At 46.8% G+C, this 17,977-nt stretch overlaps 2 protein-coding genes across 3 annotated transcripts; one reads left to right on the top strand and one right to left on the bottom strand.

The window, feature by feature from the left end:
* The first annotated feature begins 2,230 nt into the window (after window positions 1-2,230).
* LOC101783886 (nicotinate phosphoribosyltransferase 1) lies at window positions 2,231-9,573 on the top strand. Of its 2 annotated transcripts, XM_004981072.4 has the most exons (15): window positions 2,235-2,577; window positions 3,129-3,273; window positions 4,067-4,186; window positions 4,319-4,453; window positions 4,532-4,593; window positions 4,914-4,989; window positions 5,702-5,803; window positions 6,008-6,124; window positions 6,656-6,714; window positions 7,290-7,464; window positions 7,946-8,080; window positions 8,168-8,266; window positions 8,450-8,558; window positions 8,994-9,106; window positions 9,201-9,573. In XM_004981072.4, the coding sequence occupies exons 1-15, from the start codon at window positions 2,429-2,431 to the stop codon at window positions 9,276-9,278; spliced, it is 1,674 nt and encodes a 557-aa protein (XP_004981129.1). In that variant the 5' UTR covers window positions 2,235-2,428; the 3' UTR covers window positions 9,279-9,573. The 2 variants fall into 2 exon arrangements, with proteins under 2 accessions (XP_022679063.1, XP_004981129.1); XM_022823328.1 differs by lacking the exon at window positions 9,201-9,573 and having other exon boundaries at window positions 2,231-2,577; window positions 8,907-9,045.
* A 4,866-nt stretch (window positions 9,574-14,439) lies between these two features.
* Window positions 14,440-17,687, bottom strand: LOC101783487. Its single transcript, XM_004981071.3, has 8 exons — window positions 17,446-17,687; window positions 17,105-17,194; window positions 16,294-16,353; window positions 15,821-15,860; window positions 15,636-15,729; window positions 15,134-15,193; window positions 14,974-15,065; window positions 14,440-14,831 (listed from the first exon to the last, which is right to left on the bottom strand). Exons 1-8 carry the CDS (start codon window positions 17,589-17,591, stop codon window positions 14,742-14,744), a joined length of 672 nt encoding a protein of 223 aa, XP_004981128.1. The 5' UTR covers window positions 17,592-17,687; the 3' UTR covers window positions 14,440-14,741.
* Window positions 17,688-17,977: the final 290 nt, after the last annotated feature.

Raw genomic sequence — 17,977 nt, 5'->3', positions numbered from 1 at the left:
ACATATCTCGTGTTTGGATGAGAGAGATGAAGAGGGATGGATTGTACCCAATCTTTTGTTTGGTTGAAGGGTTTGAGAAGGATAGGATGGATGACATTTAACACCGTTAGTAGCGGGTCCCACCTGTCAGCTGTGGGTCCCACATGTCATCCTTTTTTTACTACATCTTCTTCCCCAGGTCCTTTTCGCGCCTGGCTCCCCCCGCCGCTAGCTTTGCTCCCCCGGCGCCTGGCTCCCCTCGCCGACAGCCTGCTCCCCCCGACGCATCAGCCGCTCCTCCCTCTTCCGCCCCGGCAGCCGCCCCCTCCCTCCCTTCCCACGCCGGCCCCCGCTCCACCCTCTCCCGCGCCGGCCGTCGCCCCCTCCATCTCCTCGCGCTACCAGCCGCTCCTTCCTCTTCCACGCTGGCCGCTCCTCCCTCTTCCACACCGGCAGCCGCCCCCTCCCTCCCTTCCAACGCCGGCCCCCGCTCCTCCCTCTCCCGCGCCGGCCGTCGCCCCCTCCATCTCCTCGCACTACCGGCCGCTCCTCCCTCTTCCGCGTCGACAACCGCCCCCTCCCTCCCTTCCTGCGCCCGGCCCCGCTCTTCCCTCTCCCGCGCCGGCCGTTGCCCCCTCCCTCCCTCTCCTGTGCCGGGGCTCGAGCTCGCCCGGTCGGCGGCGGCAGGGACGAGCTCGACCGGTGGTGGCGGAGCTCCCTCTGGGCGCTCGTTCTCCCACAGCCGCGCTCGCCTCCCTCACCTGCACCCAGAAGGAGCGTGACGACGTCGAAGTGGGTCGAGATGGTCCGCTTGATTTGGAAGGACCATCTCAATCCGGATCTAAGGAAAATATATTCTCATGGGTTCCTTTTTGACCAAACGCGGGACGACGTGGGTCAAACCCGTTCCTAACCACGTCAACCCAGTAACAAACACTACCTAAGGAGACGCCAGAGTTCTGGTTGGTCCATATAAACTTTGAGCACTCTCTCTCTCTCTGGTCCAGCCAGAAAACCTTATGGGCTGGCCTCACCGTCACCGATACAAAAATCAGTTTTTTTAACAGAGCACAAAGGCAAAAAAGGCCGAGATCATCGTCACGGGCTGGCCCTGATCAATCAATGAACTCAAAATTTCCCCGGGCCAGGCCGAATGGTCGTGCATTGTGGGCCTTGACATATATATTCCACGGTAAATTTCTTCTATGCCGTTGAAAGCTGTACCTATCCCCCATCCAAAACTAGAGCATCCGCTATTGATTCTAATTTTCAGTCCCCCGTGTGCCATTTACCATCGCCTGCGTCGTTCTCTCTCCTCCTCTCCAATTCTCTTGGCTTTCTCCTCTCTCATGTTGTGGCGTAGCACCGCCGGCGGCGAGGCTCCAGTCCCTACTCCCATGACTACCCCAAAACCTTCCCTACATCTAGGAGCATCGGCTCCCCAACTTTTTGCCCCGAAACCCTAGCCCTAGGTCTACCCGCGACGAGCTCAAAATCGAGCGTGGCAACTAATCTAAAACAACGAGATGGGTGGCCGGAAAAACTGGAATCCCCTGCGATGGAGTTGGTGAGCGGCGACTAGGAGTGGCCAGGGGAGTTCTTGGGAAGGTGAAGAAGTCCTGGACGCGAGGGATTTGAGGATGGTGGCGCCCGGCCAACAAATCGTGCCCGTCGCGTTGCGGGACGAGTGCTCCGCAAGCTGCAGCGGAAATCGAAGAAAGATGGAAGGAAGAAGGAAAGCAGGGGGTATATTCATCTTTTTCATAAAAAGTTAACACCTGTTTGACGGCAATGGCGCACAGGGGATTGAAAATTAGAATCAACGACGCTCTAATTTTGGATGGCACACAAGGGATAGAGAAGAAATTTAGGAGGTGTTTGGTTCATTGAGCTAAAATTTAGTTCGTGTCATATCGAATATTCGGAGGCTAATTAGGAGGATTAAATATGAGTTAATTATAAAACTAATTGCACAGATGCTAAACGGCGAGACGAATCTATTAAGCCTGATTAGTTACTGTAGCAGCACTTGTCAATCGTGGACTAATTAGCTTTAATAGATTTGTCTCGCCTAACCTCCATCTATGTAATAGATTTTGTAAATAATCTATATTTAATACTCCTAATCAGTATCTAAACAACGTTCGACGTGACTCAACTTTAACGGTGGCCCTTACTCTTGCTCCGAGCCCACCGAGCCGGTCGTCCTCGCTCTTCTTCCCTCGCGTGCTCCGTACGCGCCGAACGGGCCTGTCGCGCATCTCGGCCTTTTTTTGCTTTTCTTGATTCAGTTTCTCGTAGCCACACCACTGCTTTCCCTGCTGCTTGGTTCGTTCCGCTTCCTCTCTCGGTTCGTCCCGTCCAGGCCTCCACTCCACACCCACCCACTCGAGGAGTCAGTCTCTCGATCACCCGAGCACGCGCGCGGCGCCCCACTCAGAGAAAAACCATGGCGGAGGCAGCGGCGAACGGGGACGCGCGCCGCGGCGGGGTGCCGCGGCCGACGAACCCCATGGTCACGCCGCTGCTCACCGACCTCTACCAGTTCACCATGGCCTACGCCTACTGGAAGGCCGGCAAGCACCTCGACCGCGCAGTGTTAGACCCCCTAAACCCTATTCCTCTCCATCCATAACCCTTCCGCGCCACCCTTTGTCTCCGCTACCCCCCGATTCGTTGTGTCTGCTTACACTTGAGCTCCAGTGGGGTAGTGACGATTTAGGGCCAGTGGGGGAGGGAGTGATCGATTTCGCTCCGCATCTAATTAGGCGTGATTAGGTAATGATTTGGGGTTTTGTTATCTGTTTTCTTGTGAAATTGTGAGAGACGCTTAGCTAATTGTGAGGAGTGCGATCTACCTCATGCTCAATTCTGAGCAGATATGAGCTCTGCTCAGTAATTTCATTTCACTATTGTTCAGCTATGTTTGCAGTGGGAAGCCACTTGCACTAGTCCTATTTTTTTCTTAGGCCAGCGGAACTTGGTAACCGTAGACTAGTTTTGCAATTGTAAATTACAGGCTTGTTTGTTCTGACTTTTATTTTATATAAGATTCTATGGCCATTTCACAGTTCTCCCATAGGTGTCGGTCTTAAAATTTTGTTTTACTCTCTCGTGCCTGCACTCATTGTGAACTTAAATGGTTTCAGCTTTGATCTTTACTTCCGGAAAAATCCATTTGGCGGCGAGTTCACCATCTTCGGTGGCCTTGAGGAGTGTATAAGATTCATTGCTAACTTCAAGTTCACGGAGGAGGAAATCAAATTTCTGCGATCTGTCATGCCTACATGTGAGGTGGGATTGCTAATCTTGTCGAAAAAACTTGATCTTGTTATGGGAAATTCTGCATGATGTACAACAACAACAACAACATAGCCTTTCAGTCCCAAGCAAGTTGAGGTAGGCTGGAGTTGAAACCCAACAAGATCCACAAATTAGGGTTCGGGCACATGAATAGCTGTTTTCCAAGCACTCCTATCCAGGGCTAAATCTTTGGGTATATTCTATCCCTTCAAATCTCCTTTTATTGCCTCTTCCCATGTCAATTTTGGTCTTCCTCTGCCTCTCTTCACATTACTGTCACGCCTTAGGGTTCCATTACGCACCGGTGCCTCCAGAGGCCTTTGTTGGACATGTCCAAACCATCTCAGTCGGTGTTGGATAAGCTTTTTTTCAATTAGTGCTACCCCTAACCTATCACGTGTATCCTCATTCCGGACTCGATCCCTTTTCGTATGACCACAAATCCAACGAACATACACATTTCCGCAACACTTATCTGCTGGACATGTTGTCTTTTTGTAGGTCAACATTCTGCACCATACAACATTGCAGGTCTAATCGCCGTCCTATAAAATTTGCCTTTTACTTCAATGGTACCCTCGTCATATAAAATTCCTGATGCTTGGCGCCACTTCATCCAAAATTCTGCATTATGTACACTTGAAAAATATTTGTACTTATCACTAACATGCTCAATATTTGTACTTATCACTAACATGCTCAACTATGCTCATTTCACATTAACTTGATTCATTTTGTGTCTTCTAGCAACCAAACTAATTTATGCTTCCCCCCTTTTTGGCAGGATGGCTTCTTTGAGTACCTCAGTTCAATTGACTGCTCAGATGTGGAGGTTTATGCCATCCCTGAGGGTTATGTTGTGTTCCCTAAAGTTCCACTTATGAGAATCGAAGGACCTGTTGCTGTAAGTACCAGGAGTAAGTTAGCAAGTGGAAACACTCCAAACAGTAGCTGTTGTAGATTGTTAGCACATTCTTTTTAACACGCATTGATATTCCAGTTTTTCCATACACTGATATTGCAATGTTTGTCCCAGGTTATCCAGCTTCTTGAAACTCCATTTCTAAGTCTTGTCAACTATGCCTCTCTGGTTACCACAAATGCGGCAAGGCACCGACTTGTAGCAGGAAAGTCAAAGAATTTACTGGAATTTGGACTTCGACGGGCTCAAGTGGGTCTTACTTTTCATTCTCTTTTGTATGTTCATCGAAACAGTTGTATGTTAGACTGATAAATACTCATCTATCAGGGTCCTGATGGAGGAATCAGTGCATCAAGATATTCTTATATGGGAGGCTTTGATGCAACAAGGTCTGCTTTGCTCACTCAATGAACACAATGCACCTCTAGAATACTCTATGGTCTGACTTTAGGATTTTCTGTGACTATTATGGTATTTGTCCACCTAACTTTGATTTTTTCTGCTACCGACGTAACATTAAGAAATTGTCTAAACTCTAGAATGGTGACATGTAGCATATCGTCATATATATGTCAGATCATGATGAGATGATAGATATTCTAAATCAGTAGGTATACTTGATCTTACAATGTCAGAAGAGTTTAATAAACTTACTTGAAGGAAGAGTAGTTGTCATCATCATCAAATAATCTGATATCTACCTGAACAGCAATGTTGCAGCAGGAAGATTGTTTGGTATACCAATACGTGGGACTCATTCACATGCATTTGTGAGCTCCTTCATGGTCAGTGGTTTCTTCTTGTTCTTCCAATCTTGTTTTGTGAACGATTAAATATACAGCCGTATTTGGGTGTTTTCTTGATATCGTTTGTCAATATTAGAAAAATTGAACATTATTTCTGCTCAAATTATTGTGCCCTTTGTAGTTAGATCTGATGCTTCTGTAGTAATTTACAGATTTTGTTTATCAGATTCAGATAGTCCAAGCATGCTTTATCCCACAAGTCCTCTGTTTCTGTTTGCATAACTCCAGGATTAAACTACCATTTCAAAGCTTGAGAAATGACGAGCCTGTTACTTAGTTTGCATGTTGGGTCAAAATTTCCTAGTCGGCTTGCATTTGATAGCCTAGATGACCATATTTCATTCATCAACCCAGATGATTTGTCAGGTGCTACCCCCTTCGTATTCAAACACAAAATAATGTGGGCTGAAGTAATAATTTGGTATGGATGGCATCACAGTTTTCCCGTACATAACTCTAGCATGCATAGTATTCACCCAACCAAGATGTGTCAGGATTGGAAAATTTGAAAATTGTCCATGGGGTAAAATGTAGAAGGTGCAGTAAGGGATCAAATGCTTTACAATGGGCAATGAGATACTATGCTACGAACTTGCAGCTATGTGATTGGATTTTTTTGTTCTGGATGAGAAAGAAAGCTACTCTATTTATTCCCACTAGATTTCTGCTCTAATGTAATATCCTTCTGTAGGGTCTTGATGAAATCACCGACAAAGCACTTACCAGTTCTGATGGTTCAAGCAAATGTGAAGATTTTGTTTCTCTGGTGCAGAACTGGCTGATCAAGATTCAGGTGCTCCTCATGTTACATATTAGTTAGTACCTAATCCTCTTTTGGAAAAGCATGCTGAATTATATATTTCATGTACACTTATTCTTTTTCTTCTTGCAAGTTACAAGAGATCTTTTCCCCTGTATTTTTGAAGTTACAGAGCTTCTAGTTATTATTTGGTTTTAACTGTTCACTGGTCAAGATCTATAATTACGTTATTATCAGGATTCTAGTTCATTGCGTGGTACCTTTGGAGAAACAAGTCAAAGTGAGTTGGCTGCATTCACGTCATATGCTTTGGCATTTCCAAATTCCTTCCTGGCCTTGGTTGACACATATGATGTAAGTTGATCTTTCTCTGCGATTGTATCTTTATGTGTTCCGTGGCATGTCCAAAATAATCTTTCTTCTCTTCAATGGTTTTTTCCCTGGACTGGATAAACATTGTGGACAACATAATGGTTTATTGAAAAGAAAGCAAAAAAAAGTAAAAAAATGCAACCAACCTAGGAGGTATTATGCGGAATGGTTAGTAATAAGAAACAGGCACCCAAATTCAAGTTGTAGAGAACTTGATTTCTTGCAACCAAAATGCCAGCTGACTGCCCATGACACAATCTTCATGTCACTCATTTGCTTTTGCTCCTTACTTTCCTCTTGATATGTTATGGGCATCTAACATGCATATATTCAGATCTGCTAGTGCTGTGATAATTTATATCCAACTTCAGCTTGGTAGAGATAGGGGATTGATAATGAGATAGTGGATTGATAATGAGATAGTGAAGTTTGTATGGATGACCTCGATAGAATTAATTCATCAACTAATCTTCTATCTGAGCACAGCTGATATTTCAGACATGCTACTGCTAGGTCATGAGAAGTGGAGTGCCAAACTTCTGTGCTGTTGCTTTAGCCCTCAATGATATGGGGTAATTTTGTCTAAGCTTCTCCTTAATACTTGGTTTTTATTTGCCCAACTTGCTTCTGTTATACTGGAACATGTAGCTGAAGAACCTCACAAATATAGAAGGGACTTCTCTCACTTTGTGCGTCTCCTTTACAAAGTTTACTAGCACTTTCTACATAAGTAAACTTATCTTCCTTTTGCATTCCTTCCATTGTACTCAATGGATGCAGTTTTGAGGTCCATTGTTGCCTAACTTATCTAGAACTGATGCCATGAATATTTAGGAATCATCAAGGTATTGTTCTGATATGTAACGCCGAATAGTCAGAAACTTTCTCCTGAACGAGCATTTTTGGGCCTAAGCACCAACACCAGTGCTTGATCTTTGCTCTTTACTTTAGGAATTTGCTGCCCTAAGCACATTCTTTTCTGTGTCTGTATGAATGTGTTTATTGGTTTCTGAGCTTTAGGAAACCCTAGGTCTGCATGCGACTATCAGTTGCTTTAATATTTCAACAAAAAAATTACAAGTGTTGCAAATAAAGTTTTATTGATAAGCATTATCGCCATTGGCATTTACAGAACTTTTCACTGCAGGTATAAGGCGGTCGGAATTAGGTTAGACTCTGGTGATCTAGCATACCTATCTGTTGAGACCCGCAAGTTCTTCCATGTAATTGAAAAAGATTTTGGGGTTGTTGGCTTTGGAAAAATGAATATTACAGCAAGCAATGATCTTAATGAAGAAACTATAGATGCTCTAAACAAGCAGGTAATCTACCTAGTACCCATTCAAAAAATAAAATGGTTGGTGATGTCGTAGTATGTACATTTTTCTCTTGTAATGGGCTTGGAAATTTTGTATATTGTTACATTTGCAAGTTTGTGCTAATGACACATGTGATCCGATGGTCTGATATCATTAACTAAACAATATGTGCTCATATTGGTAATTATGGCTACTGACTAGCACATATCTAATACATACTGGAACAGCATGGTCCTGGTACTAACTGGAACAAAAGAATTGTTGTGCTAAATACAAGTTATCATCTGGATTGCTGGTGTCACTAAACCTGCTAGTGGAAACCCTTCTCTACTTAATTCTTTGTTGTGATAAATCCAACACATCACACGGTTGTGCAATAAGCAGGCTCAAATGTACAAGGCTGTAATACACATGTATGTGCTCACATCAATTACATTTATCATATCACTACAATCTATACATGATTATTGGCATTTTTGTGTAGGGCCACGAGGTAGATGCATTTGGTATTGGCACCTACCTGGTTACATGCTATGCACAAGCTGCGCTTGGTTGTGTGTTCAAATTAGTTGAGATTAACAAACAGCCTCGCATTAAACTCTCTGAAGATGTCACAAAGGTATGTATGCCATTATTCATAGCAGAAACAAGTTTAGTTGTCTTTTATGCATCCAAAAATACTGAAACTTTTAGCTGTCTGCTCCAGGTATCGATACCATGTAAGAAAAAATGCTACAGATTGTATGGCAAAGAAGGATATCCGTTGGTTGATATAATGACCGGAGAAGATGAGCCAGGTCCAAAGGTAAACAATATCTATGTTAGTACTTTTAAGCAGCAAGCTTGCATAAAAGAACGTTTCACTTCAAAACTCTAGGTTACATAGCACATGCATGCTCTTCTTTTGGTTGTGATGTGTATGCCATAGTTATTGTCTTATGAAATCTGAAACAGCTGGTGGGCTTTGTCATTTCTCATTCTTTTATAGATTGGCGAAAGGCTGCTGTGTCGTCACCCTTTCATCGAATCAAAGAGAGCTTACGTTGTTCCACAGCATGTCGAGGAATTATTGAGGTGCTACTGGCCTGGAAATTCATGTATGAAATCCCACCATAGTAACTTCTGCATAGTGTTCATTGCCTTACCTTATCTGTCCGTGTGCCAATTGCTTCAATCCGTCATGTACCGTGCTTACATTGCTTCGATCCGTCATGTACTGTGCCAATTGCCTTTCATGAAGCATATTCACATACACTGACGCATTTAGGACTACATCTAATTCACTTCAGATACTGAAAGTGATGACGAAGTGCCTAAAACTATGAGTGAATGCATTTGCTAATTCCGGATTTCTGCCAATAGCTATAGTGCCCTGCTAGTGCTTATCATAAAAGTAGCTGTAGGAATTATCGTTTGCATCAGCTGAATATGTGCTGTGGTTTCAGTTTAAATTTTTAGATGGATCAAATCGCTTTAAGTATTTAAGCTGGGAGGCACTGATGTCAAAATGTGCTGTGTTGTCATTGGTGAAGCCACTTCACGTCAGGAGCTTCCATCCCTACATGAGACTAGGAGTCGGTGCATTCAGCATCTGGAGCGAATGAGGCCAGACCATATGAGGCGGCTGAACCCAACTCCTTACAAGGTCCTCATATTCCTGATCTGGATCTTATTGATGTCACAAACTTGACAATCTGATCGAGCTAACATTTTACTCTGTATGGGTGTTTCCTGAACAGGTAAGCGTGAGTGCTAAGCTGTATGACTTCATCCACTTCTTGTGGCTCAACGAAGCTCCCGTTGGAGAACTGCAATGAAGCAATGAGGCGGCGAGAGCGTCGGCGCCCAAGGCTAACAGTAATAAGCTGATCCCAATAAGCTGTTGTCGCGGGATAAATTTCTGCGGATGTTTTTACCATACCCGTGTTTCAGTAAAATTTGAGGCAAAAATATCATAAGCGAACTGTTACGCACCAGGAATTAAGAGGATAACCATACTGTTATGTTATGTATGACTGTATATGCCGGATAAAACATCTTGGCTAATTAAATACGATGAGAAGCAATGCGTGGATTTGGTGGACAAAAAATGTTACGCGTATTTTTACTTTATTTTTGGTCGCAAAACTATTACCACACCTGTAGTACTGGTTGAACTGCCCCTAGTTTGGTAGTGTTCTAGCTCCGGCTTCTACTGCGGTTTTAGCTGAAGCGACAGTTTGGTTAAAAATGATCCCATCTTTAGGGCTAGTTTGGTAGTGTTCCAGCTCCGGCTTCTCCTGTGGCTTTAGCTGAAGTGACAGTTTGGTCAAAAACGGTTCCATCCCCAGAGCACTAGAGGAGCTGGAACCGTTTTATATTACGAAGAAGTTGGAGAAAAAAATTAGCTCCTCCGGTCCGGGTCCGGCTCCTTTTGAGAGGAGCTATAGCCCTACCAAGCTAAATCTGAGTACTGGTTGAACTGCCCAGAAAAGAAGAATACGGAGAGAGATTGTGCAAGTCGGACTGTCTTATGCCCCGTTTGGAACCGCGGTCGCAGCAGGAGAGCGCGAAGAATCTCGCCAAACGGGTCGCGGTGACCGTGCGGCACTACCCCGCCAGAGGTCTTTCCCCACCGCAGCTTGCCTGTGACCAAAACGCGTAATCCCTCCCGTGGTACGAGAAATCGGTCCTGCGTTTCCACCGCTACCCTTCTGCTTCCTTCCGTCGACCTCTCCCTCGCACTAGGGTTCCGCGCCACCCCTCTCAGACCGCCGCCCTCTCCGAGGCCAAACGGCTTCCCCACGGCAGATCCGGGCGGGCGACGATGCAGCGCGGCGCAGCTCGCAGGGAGAGACGTGGCATGTCAGGCGGGGGCAGCGGTGCGACAGTCGGTCGAGCGGTGGGCGGTGCGACGCGGCCTGCAGGGAGCAGTAGGCGAGCGGCCAGCCAGAGCTGGCAGGGCAACAGGGGTAGCAGTAGAGCAAAGGAGGCGGGCGGCCGGCCAGAGCAAAGTAGAGCAGAACAAGTAGCGGAGCAGAGACAGCAGTGTCTTTCGATGATTAATTGCATGGGTGATTAATTGTTGTAGTCGATGTAGTGTTTGAAGTTGCGTAAAACACTACTAAGTGTCACGGGAGCAGGCCGCCGCCGCCGGACTGGTCGTCGTTCGGTTTCACGCCGGCGCCCGAGCCCGACGGCTCGACGTTCGATTCCAAGGCGCGGCGGGCGGCGTACGCGCGCGCCAACGGAACCATCTGCTGCGGGCACTGCGACACGGAGTCCACCGACCACGGCAAGCCCGGCGAGAGGTGCCACTCGTGCCGCGGCGGGGCGGGGCAACCCCGGGCACCGGCGCTGAGCCACCGCCACCGCCTCGCGGGGAGGCGCCGCGGCAAGGTAACTGGCGAGTTCACGTGCCCCACGGCGTGCCCGCGGTGCGGCACGCGGTTCTCGTCGTCGGTGTCCGTCGGCATGTGTAAGCTCCGGTGCCAAGCCTGCTCCTACGACGCCACGGTCCACGTGCGCAGCCGCGACACGGCCACTGCTTTCTGAAGCTTCTTCTTCGTCATATCATATCATCTTGAGAAGAGTGAACGTGAGAGGGGTTAAGCCCCCCTTTGGCAGGGCCTTTGCCGTGGCTCCGCGAGCGGCTTCGGGCGAAGCCCTGCCAAACGGTGACCAGCAAAACGGCTTACGGCAAGAAGCCGGGAGAAGCCCCGCAAAATGCGCTGACTCAGTTCCTCCCCGCGCGAGAAGCCAAAAATAGTGGCTTATTGCGACTCATCCCCATCCAATTCCATCGCTGTCCTCGGGATCGAGCGGCACGGGTGCGGGGCTAACCTGTTGGTGGCGGCGGCGTGACGCGCCTGATGCGCCGGCAGAGACCACGGCGGCGGGCTTGGGGCGGATCGACGGCAGGTGGAGCATCGACGGCGGCGTGACGCGCTGATGCGCCGGCGGAGTCCATGGTGGCGGGCGGGGCGCAGCATCGACGATGTCCGCTGGCGGGAGGTGGGGGTGCGAGGCCGAAGGTGGAGGGCAGAGGACCGGAGGTGGGGACGCGGGTGATGGCCTGGCCGCCGACCGCGCGAGAGAGAAGGAAAGAGCCGGTCGGATAAGGAGAGAGGAGGGGAAAAGAAAAAAAAGGGAGAAGAGAAGAGAAATAAAAAAGAAAGAAAAAGAAAAGAAAAATGAAGAAAAAAAAGAAAAGGGAAAAAAATATAAGGGTATTTTGGACAATTGACATCTTCTATACATTCTAAAAAGTTAGGAGAAGCCGTTTTGCCAAACATTTTCGTACAAAATAAGTCAGAAAAAAAAACTGCCGTGCCAAACGGGGTCTAAGTAAACATCGCAGTGGCAAAAAATTAAATATCCCAGTATCAACCCATCCCAGGAAGCCTCCTCCAACCACAATCACCTTGCTGCTGTAATGGGAGAAGACCTTCTCGCACGACGGGTCCAGCCGGGGCACCAGGGTGCGCCATTCTCCATTGCCGGGCCAGGAGAAGAGGTGGAGATCATCCTAATTTATCGTCTCACACTAGTGGATATAAATTTACTACGGAGTAGATACGATAACTTGAATGGTTTGAGACGATAAACTAGGACGAGAGGTTACTATAGAGTCATGATGTTCGAGGAATCAGTTATGGTCATACCATAATCGATTTACTGTAGAGTAGTTGTGATGGTTGGCTGGTTAGATGGCCTGGCTATAGAATAAGTTATTCTATGACCGGCCACGGAGTATACTCTCCCTGCGCGCGCGTGTATATATAGATAGATAGATAAGAGTACGAGTACGTACATTTTGCATATCAAATTTGTATGATGAGCACACGCATGGCTCTAAGAAGTACGAGTACATGAATTTTTTAGAAAACATTTTTTTTGTGTGTATATCAAGGAAGTATGAGCCCATATTTGATCACATATTTGATCCATGTGAGTATGCCGAGTTTGATAAAAAATAAAATTTAAGAGACTAGATTGACCGATTTGAACGATTTGAACTTACCTCAAGGCAAGGGAATCAAAAACACCTATTTTGCCTTTTAGCGATTGGTCAGAATTCAACAGTCAACTCTTCTTCCTCGGTGCCTCCTTAGTTAAATGCACGATATGGATTGACTCATCATCAAAAAAAATTCACATTATCCAGAGTGCTTTGAGTTACAAACTGTCATTTTGTTTATATGATTCTCATAGCATTTAATTACAATGCACGTAACTAGGATAAAATGGACCCCTCTTTCCCAACGCCAATATAAGCATTTTTTTAGATAAGAAAAAATAGTTCAATATCCCGACTTTACATCACGGTGCAATATATCCAGTCTTTTATAGCAAAATGAACCACATATGTCCAGCAAAAGTATAACAGAAGCAGTCTATTAGGATTGATTCTTCCGCATTTGCTATCTTGTCTGAAAATGTAACCTCAAGTTCAGACATAGTAGCCTTCTTGTTCTTCTTCCCTGTTTAAAGGTAGCATGTCAGATAAACAAAATCGTGAACACAATCTGGAGTCGTTTCAGTCTGTTGTTTCTAACGTCGAGAGGAACCACCCATGCCAGCCGTTGGTGTTGTTCGGCTCGGACATCATGTAGACAACACCATCATCGTGCATGCTGAGAACAATCGTTAGCTGCCTTCTTCTTCGGCATCTCCCCCATCTGCTCAGACAGAGAGAGACATAACTGATAGCATGCAGGATCACCGCCCAAGAACAATGGCAAGACGTCGGCAAAAATCAAGCAATTCTTGCTCCATTGATCATCCTAAGATAGCAACAGCATCCTTGTCCATTTAGCCAGCCATGGGAGGTGTGGCCGTGTGGGAGGGGCCTGCGGCCGACCCCGAGTAGATGGCCGGATTCCTGCACTGGCTCCGATTCGGACTCCGACTCCGACTCCGACTTGGAGTTGGAGGCGACAGCCAGCAATATATATATCTCGCGCCAGGTACCAGGCTCAGCAAAGCAATCCAGCAGGCTTCGACATGGCGAGGTACGACGAGAGAGAAGAGCAAGCCGAGAAGGCCTGCCAGCGCGCGGAGGAGCTCTTCCTCACCGGCAACATCCGCGGCGCGCACTGCGAGGCCGGCCGGGCCAAGCGGCTCTGCCCGTCGCTCCCCGGCGTCGCCAACGCGCTCGCCGCGTACGAGGTCCACACCGCCGCGGGGGGCGGGTGGCGCGCGGTCCTCGGCATCCGCCCCGGCGCCGCCGCCACGGAGGACGCCGTGAAGAAGCAGTACCGGCGGCTGTCCCTCCTCGTCCACCCGGACAAGGCCCGCTCCTGCGCCGCCGCCGAGGGGGCCTTCAAGCTGCTCCGCCAGGCGCGCGAGGACGCTCTCGCCTCGGTCGCCTCCGGCTGCCGGGACTCCGGCGGGCCCCGGGCCACCCCGCCGCCTGCCGACGTGCCTCGCGCCGCCTCGCGGCGGACTCCGCCGCCGGTGATGCAGTTTATGTTTGACGTGCCGCGCAAGCCCATGCTCATCTACTGCCCGTCCTGCAAGAACGAGTACGCCGCCAAGATCGGACCGCTGCAGCAGCAGGCCGGCATGAACTGCGCCCGGTGCCCCGAGTGGCTGAGCCCGCCGTGGCAGAAGAAGCCGCCGGCGAGGAAGGAGCCTCCCGCCGGGCAGGGGCGCCAGGTGTTCCAGTGCCCGGCCAAGTGTCCCGAGTGCGAGGCGGCGTACACGTCCATGGTGTGCGTCGGCCGGTGGTGCCTCAAGTGCAAGGCGTGCTCCAAGTCCTCCATGGTCGACGTGCAAGGACCCGACCAGGCCACTGCGACCATCAGAAAGCGTCCGTGAAGTCCTAAACATGACGAACAGGTCCTTCGATGCTGCTACTTCAAAACGAACCTTTTCCCCGGTGGAGTATGTGTGTGAATCTCCTGTTCTTTTCCTTTTTTCATTCGAAAACTATGAATTTGTAAATTGTAATGACAAGTATACTATATATGTTATCATTGATACGGGAGAATTTGGTTCACAGTGAAATGACGAGCAAAACTGACCAAAAAATGCAAAGCATCCCGGCCCGGTAAGTACAGCAAGTTTTGTAATGTTGCTACCAGAAAATGCGATTCCAAGCTAGCATAATCTCAGCCTAAGCTCAACACTAAAACACACCAAGTAGAAAACAACGCGAAATATGAAAACTAAACACGTGAGCTGTGCAGTCGAACTATCAACTCCCTATCGGACCTTGCCTCCGCTATGTACTGGTATTTTCTCCAATAACATATTATCCACATAGATCTCAAAGAACCCATTAGGTGAGAGCAGCTTCAGTCATCATCTTGACCAAATTGATCATCAGCGTCGCCACCCAGAAATGAGCCGATGGACTTGCGAAGGATGTGGATTGATTTGTCATCCTGCGAAACATGAACGCAAAACTGGTGGGAATTGATTATGGTAAGTGAACCCTATATACAAGTTTAGTTTCGGTTATGGGACAGGTGAATGAGATCAGCAACCGGATACTACAGTTCTAATCATGCATGCTCTAACATATACCTGCTTCATCTTCTTCAGAGATTCTTCTGCATTTGCTATCTTCTCTGAAAATGTTTTCTCAAGTTCAGACAGAGTAGTCTTCTCCTTCTTCCCTGTTAAAAGGCAGCATGTCAGAGCAAGGAACTCATAAACACAACCAAAGGAAAGGCTGTCTGCTTACTTTGCAGTTCATACTGCATAAGCAATTTCTCTTTATCATCTTCAAACTTTGAGAAAAGGTCTGCAGAAAACAGCAGATAGATAAGTCGATTGAAAATGAGGATAACTGATGACAACTATTTCAGTGAAACTAAGGAAGAGACAGTATAGGCACAGCACAGGGCTCTATGCAAGTAGGATTAACGGCATTTAGTAGCTGCAAAATTGCTAGCAAATTAAGCATATGTGCAGACTGGGATTTCCTAAGGTGAACTTGTCTATAGGTTCTCTGATGATAAAAAACAAACAGGCAAACAACAAAACTCATTTTTAGCTAAGCAATATATGGATTTAGGAGCCATGTAGATGAAACAGTAAGGTTATTCGATACCTGCATAAGCATGACATGTGCAAGATGAAACTATAACAATATGATTGCTTGAGCATGACATAAGCTAGGTAAAGACAGATGATAAGAAATATAGCATATCACAAGAGGCTGCATTGTCTCTTATCTGGCATACCTTTGAAATTCTGTATGTGTGCAGCTTTGTCTTTGCAGAACTTATCGTGTGTTGCTTGAAGTTTGGTGTACTCATTCTTCAACAAGCCTTCACACTGCATAGCATACAAATGAACTTTCCATTAACCAAAACCTGACCAGATTAGTAACCAGAAGCACATTGCAGCATCAAATACAATTCGAAACCTCTTTTGAAGTCTTTGACAGTGCTTTCAGAAAATTTTGCCTGCGCATGCACATACGGAACAACTGTCAGGTGTACATTTCATTGAGCGTTCACAGTATTCATTATCAATTACTTGTTTCAGTTCTTAGTTTATAGCAACAGCTAAAAAGGATCACATCTGATCTCACATAATGAACTGGAAGGAATATATGTTTCTATAGTTTAAGTTACTTAAAGGCTTGCGATGTGCATTAATTAGTTCCTCACCATAGGCAGAAAATTCTGCCTGCGCATGCACATACGGAACAACTGTCAGGTTTACATTTCAATGAGCGTTCACAGTATTCATTATCAATTACTTGTTTCAGTTCTTAATTTATAGCAACAACTAAAAAGGATCACATCTGATCTCACATAATGAACTAGCAGGAATATATGTTTCTATAGTTTAAGTTACTGAAAGGCTTGCGATGTGAATTAATTAGTTCCTCACCTTTCCTTCTCAAACTTAGTCTTGGTGTCCTGTACTATAGTCTGAATCTCTGTTGCCACACTGAAAGTTAAGAAAACTGTTAGAAATGTACTAGGAATAGCTATCTGCAATGAGTACAACATCCAGATAGAAGATAGCTTTGGACACCCGAAACGGCAATAGAATAAAAAGGACTGAGCACACCCAGACCATATATATGATTATATAAGCCATTGTTCCTGAACTCTAGTCTCAATTCGCTTGACAGTTACCAGTCACCATAGGTGGATTGAGTCCAGTCAATTATGCTAACTTTAGCATACGCAGACCAAGTAACAACAAATTCTCTACTTATCAACTATTTGCCAGTCACTTCAGGGAATTCAGTAGTAAGTTATGCTTCCTTCAGCATGTGCAGACCAAGAGAACAGAAAATTCTCTAATCAAGTAATCATCAACTACAACAACAATCAATGATTCACTAAAATACCCAGGCATTGACAAACAACTTGACATGCATCATAGGCGCCCTACTAATCTGCGGTTTCAAGCACAGCCATCTGAGGTCCAAAAATGAAAAATCAGACACGACACAGCAAATAGCACTGTCACATTCCTTCCTAAGGTTGGTGCATCAGATGTCAATCAGTCATAATCTGCAAATTCAGCAGATCTAAGTAGATGTGCCGCTTACCATGCACCAGATCTCCATCGATTGGGGCAAACAAAGCAGTTGCACACATACATTACGTACACTGACAGAACAGTCACTCGCATAAATTCAGCAGAACCAAAATGTAGGATGGACGCGTGGAATGGAAACTGAAATCACCTGGAGATAGCCTGCTCCGTCTTCTTCTGACCGTCCTTGTGGGCCTTGTCCTTGATGTGTCGCAGAAGCGTGACGATCTCCTTCATGTCACTGGCTCCACCAATCACACGTGAGATGTGTATAGAGAATTCAATTAATCACACGAAATTTCCAAAAACAAGAGGAAAATCAACAGAGATGGAGCAAAATTCGCGTCGAACGGAAGCGCAATCACGAAACCCTCGCTTCATCACCTTGATTCGAACGATCTCGCGCACGGACCCCGCCCAATCCAAAATAACCAGGCCGAATAGCGAGCGCGAGAGGCGTGCGAGGGGGGAGAGGGAAGCAGGGCAAGGCACCTGTCGAACTCGTGGTCGGAGTCGTCCATGCCGCCGCGCTCGCGCCGCCTCTTGTCGGAGAGGAGCGGCGCGTCGGCGGGGTCCTTGGGCGGCGCGCCCCGCTTGCCGCCGCTCGCCTTCGCCTTCGCCTTCCCCGCCGCCGACATCGCTGGTGCTCACCCCCGAGACCGCCGCCTCGCCTCGCTCGTGCGTGCGGGGGTTTGCCGCCTTTGGGGGTGGTGCGGTCGTGACGTCACGTTCGGTTTCGCGGGTTTTGAAATGGATGCCGGCTGCGGCTTGGTTTGGTTTGGTGACTAGTAGGAGACTGAGCTCTTTGTTTACTTCACCTCCAACTCCCAACTTTAGCACTATGCATAAAGAAGATTCCCCATCACATCAAACTTGCGGTACATGCATGGAGTACTAAATGTAGATGAAATTAAAAACTAATTGCACAGTTTTGTTGTACTTTGCGAGACGAATCTTTTGAGCCTAATTAGTCAATATTTGGACAATAATTGACAAATACAAACGAAACGCTACAGTGTGCTAC

The sequence above is a fragment of the Setaria italica genome, chromosome IX (assembly GCF_000263155.2).
Source record: "Setaria italica strain Yugu1 chromosome IX, Setaria_italica_v2.0, whole genome shotgun sequence".
Taxonomy (NCBI): Eukaryota; Viridiplantae; Streptophyta; class Magnoliopsida; order Poales; family Poaceae; genus Setaria; species Setaria italica.
Note: the sequence above shows the minus strand (reverse complement) of the source record. Positions and strands in the feature narration are given on the sequence as shown.